The sequence below is a fragment of the Salmo salar genome, chromosome 24, assembly GCF_965601325.2.
Source record: "Salmo salar chromosome 24, fSalSal1, whole genome shotgun sequence".
NCBI lineage: Eukaryota > Metazoa > Chordata > Actinopteri > Salmoniformes > Salmonidae > Salmo > Salmo salar.
Window position 1 is genome coordinate 6,569,019 of NC_138314.1, and position 17,270 is coordinate 6,586,288.

Sequence of the window (17,270 nt, forward strand, 5' to 3'; positions counted from 1 at the left end):
AGCTTCCCACAATAAGTTGGGTGAATTTTGGCCCATTCCTCCTGACAGAGCTGAGTCAGGTTTGTAGGCCTCCTTGCTCACACACACCTTTTCTGTTCTACCCACACATTTTCTATAGGATTGAGGTCATAGCTTTGTGATGTCCACTCCAATACCTTGACTTTGTTGTCCTTAAGCCGTTTTGCCACAACTTTGGAAGTATGCTTGGGTTCATTGACCCTTTGGAAGATACATTTGCGACCAAGCTTTCAAATCAAATTTATTTGTCACGTATACATGGTTAGCAGATTATGCGAGTGTAGCGAAATGCTTGTGCTTCTAGTTCCGACCATGCAGTGATGTAACCTAACAATTTCACAAGAACTACCTTGTACACACAAGTGTAAAGGAATGAATACGAATATGTACGTAAAAACATTACTCATCTCATATGTATATACTGTACGCTATACCATCTACTGCATCTTGCCATCTTGATGTAATATATCACTAGCCACTTTAAACAATGCTACTGCCTACGCCTGAAAGGCGTAGGCAGTAGATGGTATAGAGTACAGTATATACATATGAGATGAGTAATGTTGGGTATGAAAATATTATATAAAGTGGCATTGTTTAAAGTGGCTAGTGATAAATTACATCAAGATGCAGTAGATGGTATAGCGTACACTATATACATATGAGATGAGTAATGTAGGGTATGTAAGCATTATATAAAGTGGCATTGTTTAAAGTGGCTAGTGATAAATTAATTACATAAATTTTTCCATTATTAAAGTGGCTAGAGTTGAGTCAGTATGTTGGCAGCAGCCTCTCAATGTCAATAATGGCTGTTTAACAGTCTGTTGGGCTTGAGATAGAAGCTGTTTTTCAGTCTCTCGGTCCCCGCTTTGATGCACCTGTACTGACCTCGCCTTCTGGATGATAGCGGGGTGAACAGGCAGTGGCTCGGGTGGTTGTTGTCCTTGATTATCTTTTTGGCCTTCCTGTGACATCAGGTGGTGTAGGTGTCCTGGAGGGCCGGTAGTTTGCACCCGGTGATGTGTTGTGCAGAGCTCACTACCCTCTGGAGAGCCTTCCGGTTATAGGCGGAGCAGCTGCCGTACCAGGCGGTGATACAGCCCGACAGGATGCTCTCGATTGTGCATCTGTAAAAGTTTGTGTGTTTTTGGTGACAAGCTGAATTTTTTCAGCCTCCTGAGGTTGAAGAGGCGCTGCTGCGCCTTCTTCACCACGCTGTCTGTTTGGGTGGACCATTTCAGTTTGTCTGTGATGTGTATGCCATTTCAGTTTGTCCGTGATGTGTACGCCGTGGAACTTAAAACTTTCCACCCTCTCCACTACTGTCCCGTCAATTTAGATAGGGGGCTGCTCCCTCTGCTGTTTCCTGAAGTCCACGATCATCTCCTTTGTTTTGTTGACATTGAGTGTGAGGTTATTTTCCTGACGCCACACTCCGAGGGCCCTAACCTCCTCCCTGTAGGCCATCTCGTCGTTGTTGGTAATCAAGCCTACCACTGTAGTGTTGTCTGCAAACTTGATGATTGAGTTGGAGGTGTGCATGGCCACACAGTCGTGGGTGAAATGAGAGTACAGTAGAGGGCTGAAAACGCACCCTTGTGGAGAATCAGTACTATGGTGTTAAATGATGAGCTGTAATCGATGAACAGCATTCTTACATAGTTATTCCTCTTGTCCAGATGGGTTAGGGCAGTGTGATGGCGATTGCGTCGTCTGTGGACCTATTGGGGCGGTAAGCAAATTGGAGTGGGTCTAGGGTGTCAGGTAGGGTGGAGGTGATATGGTCCTTGACTAGTCTCTCAAAGCAGTAGTCATTTAGCTCAGTTACCTTACCTTTCTTGGGAACAGGAACAATGGTGGCCCTCTTGAAGCATGTGGGAACAGCAGACTGGGATAAGGATTGATTGAATATGTCTGTAAACACACCAGCCAGCTGGTCTGCGCATGCTCTGAGGAAGCGGCCGGGGATGCTGTCTGGGCCTGCAGCCTTGCGAGGGTTAACACATTTAAATGTTTTACTCATGTTGGCTACGGTGAAGGAGAGCCCGCAGGTTTTGGTAGCGGGCCGTGTCGATGGCACTGTATTGTCCTCAAAGCGAGCAAAAAAGTTGTTTAGTCTGTCTTGGGAGCAAGGCATCGTGGTCCGCGACGGGGCTGGTTTTTCTTTTATAGTCCGTGATTGACTGTAGACCCTGCCACATACCTCTCGTGTCTGAGCCGTTGAATTGCGACTCCACTTTGTCCTTATACTGACGCTTAGCTTGTTTGATTGCCTTGCGGAGGGAATAGCTACACTGTTTGTATTCGGTCATGTTTCCGGTCACCTTGCCCTGATTAAAAGCAGTGGTTCGCGCTTTCAGTTTTGTGCGAATGCTGCCATCAATCCACTGCTACCGGTTGGGGAATGTTTTAATAGACGCTGTGGGTACAACATCACCAATGCACTTGCTAATAAACTCGCTCACCAAATCAGCGTATTCGTCAATGTTGTTCAACGTTATGCGGAACATATCCCAGTCCACGGGATCGAAGCAATCTTGAAGCATGGTATCCGATTGGTCGGACCAGAGTTGAACAGACCTGAGCACGGGTGCTTCCTGGTTTAGTTTGTCTATAGGCTGGAAGCAACAAAATGGAGTCGTGGTCAGCTTTTCCGAAGGGAGGGCGGGGGAGGGCCTTACATGCGTCGCGGAAGTTAGAATAACAGTGATCTAGGGTTTTGCCAGCCCTGGTGGCACAATCGATATGCTGATAGAATTTGGGGAGCCTTGTTTTCAGATTAGCCTTGTTAAAATCCCCAGCTACAATAAATGCAGCCTCAGGATATGTGGTTTCCAGTTTACATAGAGTCGAATGAAGTTCTTTCAGGGCCGTCGATGTGTCTGCTTGGGTGGGAATATGCACGACTGTGATTATGATCGAAGAGATTTCTCTTGGTAGATAATGCGGTCGGGAATTCTAAGTCAGGTGAACAAAAGGACTTGAGTTCCTGTATGTTGTTATCATCACACCACGTCTCATTAATCATAAGGCATACACCCCCGCCCTTCTTCTTACCAGAGAGATGCTTGTTTCTGTCGGCGCGATGCGTGAAGAAACCAGGTGGCTGTACCGACTCAGATAGCGTGTCTCGAGTGAGCCATGTTTCCGTGAAACAAAGAACGTTACAGTCTCTGATGTCTTTCTGGAAGACAACTCTTGCTCGGATTTCGTCTACCTTGTTGTCAAGAGACTGGACATTGGCGAGGAGTATGCTCAGGAGCGGTGCGCGATGTGCCCGTCTATGGAGCCTGACTAGAAGACCACTCCGTCTGCCCCTTCCACTCTACCATAAATGCCTAATTGGTGGAGTGCTGCACAGATGGTTGTCCTTCTGGATGGTTCTCCCATCTCCACAGAGGAACTCTGAAGCTCTGTCAGAGTGACCATCGGTTTCTTGGTCACCTCCCCGACCAAGGCCCTTCTCCCCCCATTGCTTAGTTTGGCTAGCCGGCCAGCTCTAGGAAGAGTCTTGGCGGTTCCAAACTTCTCCCATTGAAGAATGATGGAGGCCATTGTGTTTTTGGGGACCTTCAAAATTGCATACTTTTTTTGTGCCCTTCCTCAGATCTGTGCCTCGACACAAACTTGTCCCATAGCTCACGGACAATTCCTTTAAACCTCAATACTTGGTTTTTGTTCTGACATGCACAGTCAACTGTGGGGACTTAATATAGACAGGTGTGTGTCTTTCCTAATCATGTCCAATCAATTGAATTTACCACAGGTGGACTCCAGTCAAGTTGTAGTAACATCTCAAGGATGATTAATGGAAATATGATTCACCGGGGCTCAATTTCGAGTCTCATAGCAAAGGTTCTGAATGCTAATGTAATTAAGGTATTTTTTGTGTATCTATTTTTATATTTGAAAACATTTCTAAAAATCTGTTTCGCTTTGTCATTATGGGGTAATGTGTGTAGATTGAGGACATTTTTTTATTTAATAAATTTTAGAATAAGGTTGGAAATTTACAATATGTGGAAAAACTCAAGGGGTCGGAATACTTTCCTCATGCACTGTATACAGTAGGGTGTATCTCACAAGCTCCACTCTTCCATCAGTACTGATGTGACAAAATAGGTGAGAGCAATGTGGATGAAGTCTAACAGCTATTATGCTTTCACCTGTCCACTTCTTTTCTGTGACTTTGGAAGACAGAGGCCACTTCAGATGACTGATATGCTTGAACCTTGTGTTCTTGCTCTCTCTCTCCCTTTCTTTCTCACTTTCTCTCTCTCTCCTGTGTCAGATTGGCCAGTTGTTAGGTGGTGTGATAGAGATGTGGGTAGACCGCATGGACAACATCACACAGCCGGAGAGGAGGAAACTGTCGTCTCTGGCTCTGCTCTCCCTCTTACCGTCAGACAACAGGTGAGGACACACCTAGCAAATAAGTTGGAGCGTTTCAGTTCTCTTTATATCCATACCCTGACTCCCATTGGCTGACAAAAAAACACAGGTAGGCACACACAGCAGCATTTTTCTGCATAGAAATGTCTTGGGTGGGCAGCTAAAGTGTTTTTTGGGCCGGCTATGTCCAACCAGTGTTTTAAAAAAAATACCGGTCAAACATTTTAGAACACATACTCATTCAAGGTTTTTATTTTATTTTTGCTATTTTATACATTGTAGAATAATAGTGACAAATCAAAATATATTTTACATTTTAGATTCTTCAAATATTCACTCCTTGCCTTGATGACAGCTTTGCACACTCTTGGCATTCTCTCAACCATGATGTAGTCACCTGGAATGTATTTCAATTAACAGATGTGCATTCTTAAAAGTTAATTTGTGGAATTGATTTCCTTTATGCATTTGAGCCAATCAGTTGTGTTGTGACAAGGACAGGGTACAGAAGATTTGGTAAAAGACCAAGTCCATATTGTGGCAAGAACAGCTAAAATAAACAAAGAGAAACAACAGTCCGTCATTACTTTAAGACATGAAGGTCAGTCAATCCGGAAAATGTCTAGAACTTTGAAAGTTATTCAAGTGCTCTTGCAAAAACCATCAATCGCTATGATTAAACTGGCTCTCATAAGGACCGCCACAGGAATGGAAGACCCAGAGTTACCTCTGCTGCTGAGAGGATCAGTTCATTCCAGTTACCAGCCTCAGAAATTGCATCCCAAATAAACAGACACATCTCAACATCAACTGTTCAGAGGAGACTGCGTGAATCAGGCCTTCATGGTCAATTTGCTGCAAAGAAAGCACACCAATAAGAAGAAGAGACTTGCTTGGGCCAAGAAACACGAGAAATGGACGTTAGACAGAAAGGAAATCTGTCTTTTTGGTCTGATGAGTCCAAATTGGAGATTTTTGGTTCCAACCACCGTGTCTTTGTGAGACGCAGAATAGTTGAACAGATGATCTCTGCATGTGTGGTTTCCACCGTGAAGCATGGAGGATGTGTGGGGGTGCTTTGCTGGTGACACTGTCAGTTATTTATTTAGAATTCAAGGCACAATTAACCATCATGGCTACCACAGCATTCTGCAGCGATACTTCATCCCATCTGGTTTGGGCTTAGTGGGACTATCATTTGTTTTCAACATAACAATGACTCCAAACACACCTCCTTGCTGTGTAAGGGCTATGTGACCAAGAAGGAGAGTGATGGAGTGCTGCGTCAGATGACATGGCCTCCGCATTCACCAATATAGATGGTGTGGGATGATTTGGACCACAGAGTGAAGGAAAAGCAGCCAACAAGTGCTCAGCATATGTGGGAACTCCTTCAAGACTGTTGGAAAAGCATTCCTCATGAAACTAGTTGAGAGAATGCCAAGAGTGTGCAAAGCTGTCAAGGCAATGGGTGGCTACTTTGAAGAATCTAAAATATTTTGATATGTTTAATACTTTTCCGTTACATGATTCCATAGTTTTGATGTCTTCAATATTATTCAACAATGTAGAAAATTAAGGAAAACCCTTGAATGAGTAGGTTTGTCCAAACTTTTGACTGATACTGTATGTCCCATGGTCCCCGGGGATGTCACTTCTCTCCATGTTTATTTATTTATTTATTTTACCGTTATTTTACCAGTTAAGTTGACTGGGAACACATTACCATTTACAGCAACGACCTGGGGAATAGTTTCAGGGGAGAGGAGGGGGATGAATGAGCCAATTGTAAGCTGGGGATGATTAGGTGGCTGTGATGATATGAGGACCAGATTGGGAATTTAGCCAGGACACTGGGGTTAACACCCCTACTCTTATGATAAGTGCAATGGGATCTTTAATGACCTCAGAGAGTCAGGACACCCGTTTAACGTCCCATCTGAAAGACGGCACCCTACACAGGGCAGTGTCCCCAATCACTGCCCTAAGGCATTGGGATATTTTTTAGACCAGAGGAAAGAGTGCCTCCTATTGGCCCTCCAACACCACTTCCAGCAGCATCTGGTCTCCCATCCAGGGACTGACCAGGACCAACCCTGCTTATCTTCAGAAGCAAGCCAGCAGTGGGATGCAGGGTGGTATGTTGACATCCACATATGCGCACACATACAGTGCATTTGGAAATTATTCATACCCCTTGACTTTTTCCACATTTTGTTACGTTACAGCCTTATTCTAAAAGGATTAAATAAATAAATCATCATCAATCTACACATAATGACAAAGACATTTTTGCTAATGTATTAAAAATGAAAACCAGAAATACCTTACGTAAGTATTCAGACCCTTTGCTATGAGACGCAATTGAGCTCAGGTACATCCTGTTTCCATTGATAATCCTTGATTTGGCTACAACTTCATTGGTGTCCACCTGTGGTAAATTCAATTGATTGGACATGATTTGGAAAGGGGCACACCTGTCTATATAAGGTCCCACAGTTGACAGTGCATGTCAGAGCAAAAACCAAGCCAAGAGGTAGAAGGAATTAGAGCTCCGAGACAGGTTTGTGTCAAGGCACAGATCTGGGGAAGGGTACCAAAAAATGTCTGCAGCTTTGAATCTCCCCAAGAACACAGTGGCCTTTATCATTCTTAAATGGAAGAAGTTTGGAACCACCAAGATTCTTCCTAGAGCTGACCGGCTTTCCAAACTGAGCAATGGGGGAATAGATGGGCCTTCGTCAGGGAGGTGACCAAGAAACCGATGGTAACTGACAGAGCTCCAGAGTTCCTCTGTGGAGATGGGAGTACCTTCCAGAAGACCATCTCTGCAGCATTCCACCAATCAGACCTTTATGATAGAGTGGCCTTTACGGAAGCCACTCTACAGTATAAGGCACATGACAGCCCTCTTGGAAACCTGGCACCGTACCTACGGTGAAGCATATGGTAGTGGCAGCATCATGCTGTGGGGGTGTTTTTCAGCGGCAGGGACTAGGAGGCTAGTCAGGATCGAGGGAAAGATGAACGGCGCAAAGTACGCTGAGATCCTTGATGAAATCCTGCTCCGAAGTGCTCAGGACCTCATACTGTGAAACTCTCCAAATACAGGGGTGCTAAGTTTGTAGCGTCATACCCAAGAAGACTCAAGGCTGTAATCGCTGCCAAACGTGCTTCAACAAAGTACTGAGTAAAGGGTCTGAATATTTATGTAAATGTGTTATATCAGTTTATTTTTATTCATAAATGTACAAAAATGTACAAAAATATTTTTCTTTGTTATGGGGTATTGTGTGTGGATGGATGAGGGGGGAAATTATTTAATCCATTTTAGAATAAGTCTGTAACATAACAAAAAGTGAAGGGATCTGAATAGATACGTTCCGAATGCACTGTATTTGTACGTATTCGTGTTATTATATTTAAAAATATATTTTTTGGAATGTAAATACAACTAAAACCAGACATAAAGTAAGGTAGAAAAGATAAAGGACCTACAGTATATATTTTTCACTATCAATCACCAAAATAAAAGCTAGACAGTAAATGAATCTAAAACTCCAAAAATGATGCGTTCAGGAGTATTGATTTCATGGCATTGATTTTGTTATAATGTTTGAGTCACGCAGATTTTTTTATTTTATTTTATTTAACCAGGTGAGTTGACTGAGGATACATTGTCATTTGTAGCCACGCTGGGGAAATTTACACAACATAGGCCTATTAACATACACAATTGCATAAGATATGGAAAACATTTGTAGAATGGCAGGAAATTGGTTGTAAAGGAGCTACATTCTGTTACTTCGTCCAACAGTGGGCATGGCACCGTTGGCCATGGCCACGCCACTCCCTGCCCACCACCTAAGCCTAATTTTGATCCAAAAAGATCCATGGACGCACACACACTCTGCCCCTAGGGTGGTCTGGCATGGTGATGGTGAGGGTGTTGTTAAGAAGGTCTGGTACAGTTGGCTGGAGGGTGAACAGCTGAATTCTACTGCTGCTCCTGCCACCAAGGGAAAACAGCTGATTGCTCACAGCCAAGTTAACACACACGGTTTATCTCATAGTAATAGTAAAATTGCCTCAATCATTCAAATGTACACTGCTCAAAAAAATAAAGGGAACACTAAGATAACACATCCTAGATCTGAATGAATGAAATAATCTTATTAAATACTTTTTTCTTTACATAGTTGAATGTGCTGACAACAAAATCACACAAAAATAATCAATGGAAATCCAATTTATCAACCCATGGAGGTCTGGATTTGGAGTCACACTCAAAATTAAAGTGGAAAACCACACTACAGGCTGATCCAACTTTGATGTAATGTCCTTAAAACAAGTCAAAATGAGGCTCAGTAGTGTGTGCGGCCTCCACATGCCTGTATGACCTCCCTACAATGCCTGGGCATGCTCCTGATGAGGTGGCGGATGGTTGCCTGAGGGATCTCCTCCCAGACCTGGACTAAAGCATCCGCCAACTCCTGGACAGTCTGTGGTGCAACGTGGCGTTGGTGGATAGAGCGAGACATGATGTCCCAGATGTGCTCAATTGGATTCAGGTCTGGGGAATGGGCGGGCCAGTCCATAGCATCAATGCCTTCCTCTGGAAGGAACTTCTGACACACTCCAGCCACATGAGGTCTAGCATTGTCTTGCATTAGGAGGAACCCAGGGCCAACCGCACCAGCATATGGTCTCACAAGGGGTCTGAGGATCTCATCTCGGTACCTAATGGCAGTCAGGCTACCTCTGGCGAGCACATGGAGGGCTGTGCGGCCCCCCAAAGAAATGCCACCCCACACCATGACTGACCCACCACCAAACCGGTCATGCTGGAGGATGTTGCAGGCAGCAGAACGTTCTCCACGGCGTCTCCAGACTCTGTCACGTATGTCACATGTGCTCAGTGTGAACCTGCTTTCATCTGTGAAGAGCACAGGGCGCCAGTGGCGAATTTGCCGATCTTGGTGTTGTCTGGCAAATGCCAAACGTCCTGCACGGTGTTGGGCTGTAAGCACAACCCCCACCTGTGGACGTCGGGCCCTCATACCACCCTCATGGAGTCTGTTTCTGACCGTTTGAGCAGACACATGCACATTTGTGGCCTGCTGGAGGTCATTTTGCAGGGCTCTGGCAGTGCTCCTCCTGCTCCTCCTTGCACAAAGGCGGAGGTAGCGGTCCTGCTGCTGGGTTGTTGCCCTCCTACAGCCTCCTCCACGTCTCCTGATGTACTGGCCTGTCTCCTGGTAGCGCCTCCATGCTCTGGACACTACGCTGACAGACACAGCAAACCTTCTTGCCACAGCTCGCATTGATGTGCCATCCTGGATGAGCTGCACTACCTGAGCCACTTGTGTGGGTTGTAGACTCCGTCTCATGCTACCACTAGAGTGAAAGCACCGCCAGCATTCAAAAGTGACCAAAACATCAGCCAGGAGGCATAGGAACTGAGAAGTGGTCTGTGGTCACCACCTGCAGAACCACTCCTTTATTGGGGGTGTCTTGCTAATTGCCAATAATTTCCACCTGTTGTCTATTCCATTTGCACAACAGCATGTGAAGTTTATTGTCAATCAGTGTTGCTTCCTAAGTGGACAGTTTGATTTCACAGAAGTGTGATTGACTTGGAGTTACATTGTGTTGTTTAAGTGTTCCCTTTATTTTTTTGAGCAGTATATTTGATTAAGCCCTTTTTACATCAGCAGTTGTCACAAAGTGCTTATATAGATACCCAGCCTAAAAACCTGAAGAGCAAGCAATGCAGATGTTGAAGAACAGTGGCTAGAAAAAAATCCCTAGAAAGTCAGGAACCTACGAAGCAACCTAGAGTAACCAGGCTCAGAGCGGTGGCCAGTCCTTTTCTGGCTGTGCCGGTTGGAGATTATAGGAGTGCATGCCCATTAATACAAGATCGTTCATAGTTGACCAGCATGGTTGAATAATAATCACTGTGGTTATAGAGGTTGTAACAGGTCAGCACATCAGGAGTAAATGTCAGTATGCTTTTCATAGCCATGCATTGAGGTATAGACAGGCGGTGCGGTAGCCGGAGAGATTAATAGAGCAAAAGAGAGAGGGTCGAAACACCAGGTTCTGGTCAAGGTAGCACGTCCAGTGAACAGGTCAGGGTTCCATAGCTGCAGGCAGAAAAGCAGAAACTGGATCAGCAGCATGACCAGGTGGACTGGGGATGTGGGCGTAGCCAATGACCGGTCTCTCACCTACAAAATCAATGGTATGACAATTTAGGTATTTTTGATTTTCCCTGACTGTCTAGTTTCTTTATTTTGGTGATTTGTTCGTTTTCAAAGATGATCTTATTAAAATATATACAGTTGAAGTCGGAAGTTTACATACACTTAGGTTGGAGTCATTAAAACTCGTTTTTCAACCACTCCACACATTTCTTGTTAACAAACTATAGTTTTGGCAAGTCAGTTAGGACATCTACTTTGTGCATGACACAAGTAATTTTTCCAACAATTGTTTACAGACAGATTATTTCACTTATAATTCACTGTATCACAATTCCAGTGGGTCAGAAGTTTACATACACTAAGTTGACTGTGCCTAAACAGCTTGGAAAATTCCAGAAAATTATGTCATGGCTTTAGAAGCTTCTGATAGGCTAATTGACATCATTTGAGTCAATTGGAGGTGTACCTGTGGATGTATTTCAAGGCCTACCTTCAAACTCAGTGCCTCTTTGCTTGACATTGTGGGAAAATCAAAAGAAATCAGCCAAGACCTCAGAAAAAGATATTGTAGACCTCCACAAGTCTGGTTCATGCTTGGGAGCAATTTCCAAATGCCTGAAGGTAGCACGTTCATCTGTACAAACAATAGTATGCAAGTATAAACACCATGGGACCACGCAGCCGTCATACTGCTCAGGAAGGAGACGCGTTCTGTCTCCTAGAGATAAATGTACTTTGGTGCGAAAAGTGCAAATCAATCCCAGAACAACAGCAAAGGACCTTGTGAAGATGCTGGAGGAAACGGGTACAAAAGTATCTATATCCACAGTAAAACGAGTCCTATATCGACATATCCTGAAAGGCCGCTCAGCAAGGAAGAAGCCACTGCTCCAAAACCGCCATATAAAAGCCAGACTACGGTTTGCAACTGCACATGGGGACAAAGATCGTACTTTTTGGAGAAATGTCCTCTGGTCTGATATAACAAAAATAGAACTGTTTGGCCATAATGACCATTGTTATGTTTGGAGGAAAAAAGGGGGAGGCTTGCAAGCCCGTAGAACACCATCCCAACCGTGAAGCACGGGGGTGGCAGCATCATGTTGTGGGGGTGCTTTGCTGCAGGAGGGACTGGAGGAGGGACTGGTGCACTTCACAAAATAGATGGCATCATGAGGTAGGAAAATTATGTGGATATATTGAAGCAACATCTCAAGACATCAGTCAGGAAGTTAAAGCTTGATCACAAATGGGTCTTCCAAATGGACAATACCCCAAGCATACTTCCAAAGTTGTGGCAAAATGGCTTAAGGACAACAAAGTCAAGGTATTGGAGTGGCCATCACAAAGCCCTGACTTCAATCCTATAAAACATTTGTGGGCAGAACTGAAAGCGTGTGTGAGCCAGGAGGCCTACAAACCTGACTCAGTTACACCAGCTCTGTCAGGAGGAATGGGCCAAAATTCACCCAACTTATTGTGGGAAGCTTGTGGAAGGCTACCTGAAACGTTTGACCCAAGTTAAACAATTTAAAGACAATGCTACAAAATACTAATTGAGTGTATGTAAACGTCTAACCCACTGGGAATGTGATGAAAATCAAAGATGAAGAAAATCATTCTCTCTACTATTATTCTGACATTTCACATTCTTAAAATAAAGTGGTGATCCTAACTGACCTAAGACAGGGAGTTTTTACTTGGATTAAATGTCAGGAATTGTGAAAATTGAGTTTAAATGTATTTGGCTAAGGTGTATGTAAACTTCCCACTTCAACTGTAGCTCCATTATCTTTTCTACATACTTTATATCTGGTTTTAGTCGTTTAGAGTGATATCCTAGGATTTTTGCAATGAAGCCTTCATCTTTTTCCACGGAGTCATAGATACAATTTTTGTCTCTGCATCCAGCATGAAGAAAGTTAGAAGTAGTTTCACTAGCCAATGCTAACTAGTGTTAGTGCAATACCTGGAAGTCTATGGTATCTACTAGTATGCTATGGTATCTACTAGTTAGCAACCTCAAACTGCACGCAGAGACAAAATAACTGCAAGAAACTGGTAAATTATAGTAAATTATTTTTATCAACAGCATGATGCTAACTGTTCATTTATATGCTTTGTCTAAATCTGGCTTCTCTAAGGCCCTTTCACTGCTATCTGCATGATCAATCACAGACAGCACATCTCAGTATGGAGCACATCTCATGGTAACTTTTTTACTTTTGACAAAAACAGTTATTGTAAAGATGTTTTTTTTTTTTATTGCAGCGCAGAGTTTAAAAACAGCCTAAGACTTGAATATAGCTGCTTTAAATCAGTGCGCACGTGAGCACTCTCTTGCAGTCTTTCTCTTAGGGATATTGGGTGTGAGTAATCGAGAACTGCTCGAACGGACATCAAAAATAGATCTTTAACCGGAGATCACATCTGTTCAAATATTGTACAACTATTTGGTCGAAATTTTGTCTTGAAGCCGTTACTGTGCTTTCACACTAGTGTTCCATTTGTACATGTGCAATTGCGGGACACAACAAAAAAGAAACCAAGCCAAGCATCACACAGTTCTGCTCCCTTAATGTCTCACTCACTCACTCACTCACTCACTCAATTGCGTTCTGACAGCTCCCTCTACACACGCGTGCTGTGTGCACCTACAGAAATAAATGCTTATAAAAACGTCTCTAACTGATGGGATACACAAGCTACATTCCTTACCAAATTGAGTTTTATCTCAAATTCAAAATGGACTGGTTAACTGAAGTAGTAAAATATGTGTTCTGACAATGAGTTGCCGTTTTGGAATAATTGTGCAATTTTTGCTTAGGCTACTTTGCGGTTGTCAATAATTACCACAGCCACTTGGCTGTATTGTAAAAATGTATGAAAGTAAAAATGTGCTTTTTTTGTATTAATTTAAGTTTAGGGTGAGGCATAAGAGTAAACAGTACTGCGAGGAGCACATTTCTCCATACAGGCATTTGTCTATGGAATAGCCTTCCCTTGGAGATCAAGCAAATAAAAAGTAAAAATAGGTTTAACAAGCAGGCAAAGCTTTTCATTTGGACAAGGTTGTCTAAGTAAGGGAAACCACTCCACTGCCCCTTGTGACCCCTACTGCTGGTCAGGTGTATTATTTGAAGGATCAGTATGATGTGCGATTAGATTGTTTTAATGTGAAATTGATATTTTAAAGGTTAGGGAGAAGTGCAGTGAATAGTGCCACTTTTTAGGATGTCAATATAAATGAATGTTTTTATGGTTTTGTAATTTTGTCTTGTCTTTTAATCATTATGTGTTAGTTATTTTTACCATCGAGGACCACTTTGGAAATAAGCGTTTTAATGAATACTTTCAAGTGATATCCTCTGGGTCCACATTGTGCATTTTGTTGTATATATCTGTTACCCAAAATAAATGTAATTTAAAAAAAAAAAAGGTTAGCAATGTGGGTAAGTTTAAAATCAGATTTTAAGAAGAAAAATTGTAGAAACAGGCAGGGTTTATGAATTTGTGGCTGTGGTAACTAACGTTAGTGACGACCCTACTTTGCAAACTGCTAGTGGCATTTAGAATTTGTTAGCCTAGGCTATTACCCTCCTAAACAAAGACAGGTTCCACACTGAAACTATGCAAAAACGTTAGTTTGATGAAGACCAAGCGTATTTTCATCAGAATTATTAAGCCTTGGCCTACTCACCATTCAGATGTCCTGGCCATAACTCATCCACATGAAGTGTTCAATGTAGAATAGTTAATCCATTTAGAAAATTCCAAGGACAGGCATAATAAACTCAATAGAGCGTCTGTATATCCTGTATATAGTCCTCTTGCTCAGTTGTGCACCTGGGCCTCCCACTCTTTCTATTCTGGTTAGGGCCAGTTTGCGCTGTTCTGTGAAGGGATTAGTACACAGCGTTGTACGAGATCTTCATTTTCTTGGCAATGTCTTGCATGGAATAGCCTTCGTTTCTCAGAACAAGAATACACTGACGAGTTTCAGAAGAAAGTTATTTGTTTCTGGTCATTTTGAGCCTGTAATCAAACCCACAAATGCTGATTCTCCAGATACTCAACTTGTCTAAAGAAGGACAGTTTTATTGCTTCTTTAAGCAGAACAACAGTTTTCAGCTGTGCTAACATAATTGCAAAAGGGTTTTCTAATGATCAATTAGCCTTTTAAAATGATAAACTTGGATTACCTAACACAACATGCCATTGGAACACAGGAGGGATGGTTGCTGATAATGGGCCTCTGTAGATGTTCCATAAAAGAATCTTCTATTTCCAGCTACAATAGTCATTTACAACATTAACAATGTCTACGCTGTATTTCTGATAAATTTGTGTGTCCTTTACTGATGTGTCTTTTACTGACTACTACCATAAAGGCCTGATTGGTGGAGTCCTGCAGAGATGGTTGTCCTTCTGGAAGGTTCTCCCATCTCTACAGAGGAACTCTAGAGCTATGTCAGAGTGACCATCGGGTTCTTGGTCACCTCCCAGACCAAGGCGCTTATCCCTTCAATGCTGCAGAAATGTTTTGGTACCCTTCCCAAGATCTGCGCCTCGACACAATCCTGTCTCTGAGCTCTACGGACAATTCCTTCGACCTCATGGCTTGGGTTTTGCTCTGACATGCACTGTCAGCTGTGGGACATTTTATATAGACGTGTGCCTTTCCAAATCATGTCCAACCAATTTGAATTTACCACATGTGGACTCCAATCAAGTTGTAGAAACATCTCAAAGGATGGTCAATGGAAACAGGATTCTCCTGAGCTCAATTTTGAGTCTCATAGCAAAGGGTCTGAATTCGTTTTTATTTTTAATACATTTGCAACTTTTTTTTGTCATTTTGGAGTATTGTGTGTAGATTGATGAGGAAAACATTGATTTAATTCATCATAATTCATTTAATAAGTATGTAACGTAACACAATGTGGAAAAAGGGAAGGAGCCTGAATACTTTCTGAATGCACTGTATATTATAGGCTATGTATTGGATACCAGCACAATCATTTGGGCTTTTTTGGGCTTGGGCTCATAAAATGTCTTTAATGTATGGCTCATCAGGATCAGGTAGCATCAGGCTTGAATGTCATGCCGATCAAAGCTCTAATCAAATGGTGACATATGCTATAGAATAACACTTCTGGGAGAAGAGTGATTTTTTTCTTGGGATGGAACATTTAGTAAAATACCATTTAAAATATGAAATGCTAGTGTGTGTGTGTGCGTGTGAGAGAGAAAGGATGACCATTGGAGTACAGCTGGTCGATAGGATGTAAGTAGGGCAGTCTGGGCCGGATCAAAAAAACATCTCCCTGGCTCTAATCTTAAAGGGTCACTCACACCTCTGTCTGACGCCACACAGAGTGTAAACATTGCCAGGGTCAGTTCAGGACTGTCCTCATCCTGAAAGCAAAATCGGTTACTGCTTTGTCGAGACGTTGATCAACTTGACTCAAAATGTCGACAAAATAAGTGTGCTAAGGTACTGATCATGGGTGGTGTCATAGGATACAACCATAATGTCAAACCTAACAGCTGGAGCAGGAGCTTTGTGTATAAGTCTCAGGACTTACTAAGACCACAAATATTTGTTTACAACTGATGGTCGATAAATAATTCATTTGATATTCTATTTTCTTCTCTTTTATGTGAGCCAGACAGAATGAGCGCTGAATTACAAGCACTGAAATGATTATACCGTGGCAGAGAGCCGAGTGGGAGGTAAAGCATATTATTGAACTTTTTTGGAAGGATTTTCAAAGGATTCAGAATTAACTCCTTTGTAAGTCTTGTGTTGTATGCCGGTAAATTCCTTATCCAGATTCTGGGGGTTGAGTTTTCTTTTGTTTTGATGTGACAATCGTACTGTAGGCAAATGGGAGTTCTTTTGTACACCCCCTCCGTTGCTTTGCATCAGCAATTGGATATGACAGCCTTTGCTGGCTGTGTTGCATCTCCAAACTACCACCTAACCCTTATTTCACACAGTCACAGCTGAAATGCTAGAGTCTGATGAATTTTGTAGACGTCACCTCAATCAAATCGTACGGTGACAGAGTACTAGGCCATACACAGTTGATTTACTGTTGAATGGATTTCCATTTTTTGGTGGCGAGCGAGCAAATACACCTATCAGCCATACCAAAAGATGTTAGACTTTTGGTATAATGGTCTTGAAATGAGTTACAGGGACCACAGTTTTTCATTCTGCAGAGGCATATTCTGCTTTTTTACAATTGATGACCTAGCTGAAATATATATCATTCTACTAAAGTAATCAGACCTATTCTTAATAATGCTTCAGCTCCTATTCAGCTTGAATTATACATTTAACGACATCTCCAACTACCAAACAAATATTTTTAGACAGCTGAAGAACGCGCACAAATTTTCTTCTTTCGTAGTTTAGTCATATTTTTCTTACCTTAGTCGTGTTTACTTTGCAGGTTGACTAGTATCTATTGAGTTGCAATAGCTCATAAATTGAATGCCCAACTTGAAGTATCTACAAAACAAGTTTTGCATCCACATAATCCAAAAACAAAGTATTTTTTCCTAAAATTAGACGCCTGTTCCCGATTCACAAATGATTATTTTGATTCACATGATTCGATCCACTGCGATTGAACCGAA

The 17,270-nt window shown here is 42.5% G+C and overlaps 1 protein-coding gene across 1 annotated transcript in view; it reads left to right on the forward strand.

Annotated features, from left to right (window-relative positions):
- ipo11 (importin 11) overlaps positions 1-17,270 on the forward strand; it is a 255,541-nt gene that overhangs the window by 180,688 nt on the left and 57,583 nt on the right. The window contains exon 26 of the mRNA XM_014171158.3: positions 4,313-4,434. Within this exon, the coding sequence (XP_014026633.1) occupies positions 4,313-4,434 (122 nt within the window). The remainder of the gene's footprint in view (positions 1-4,312; positions 4,435-17,270) is intronic.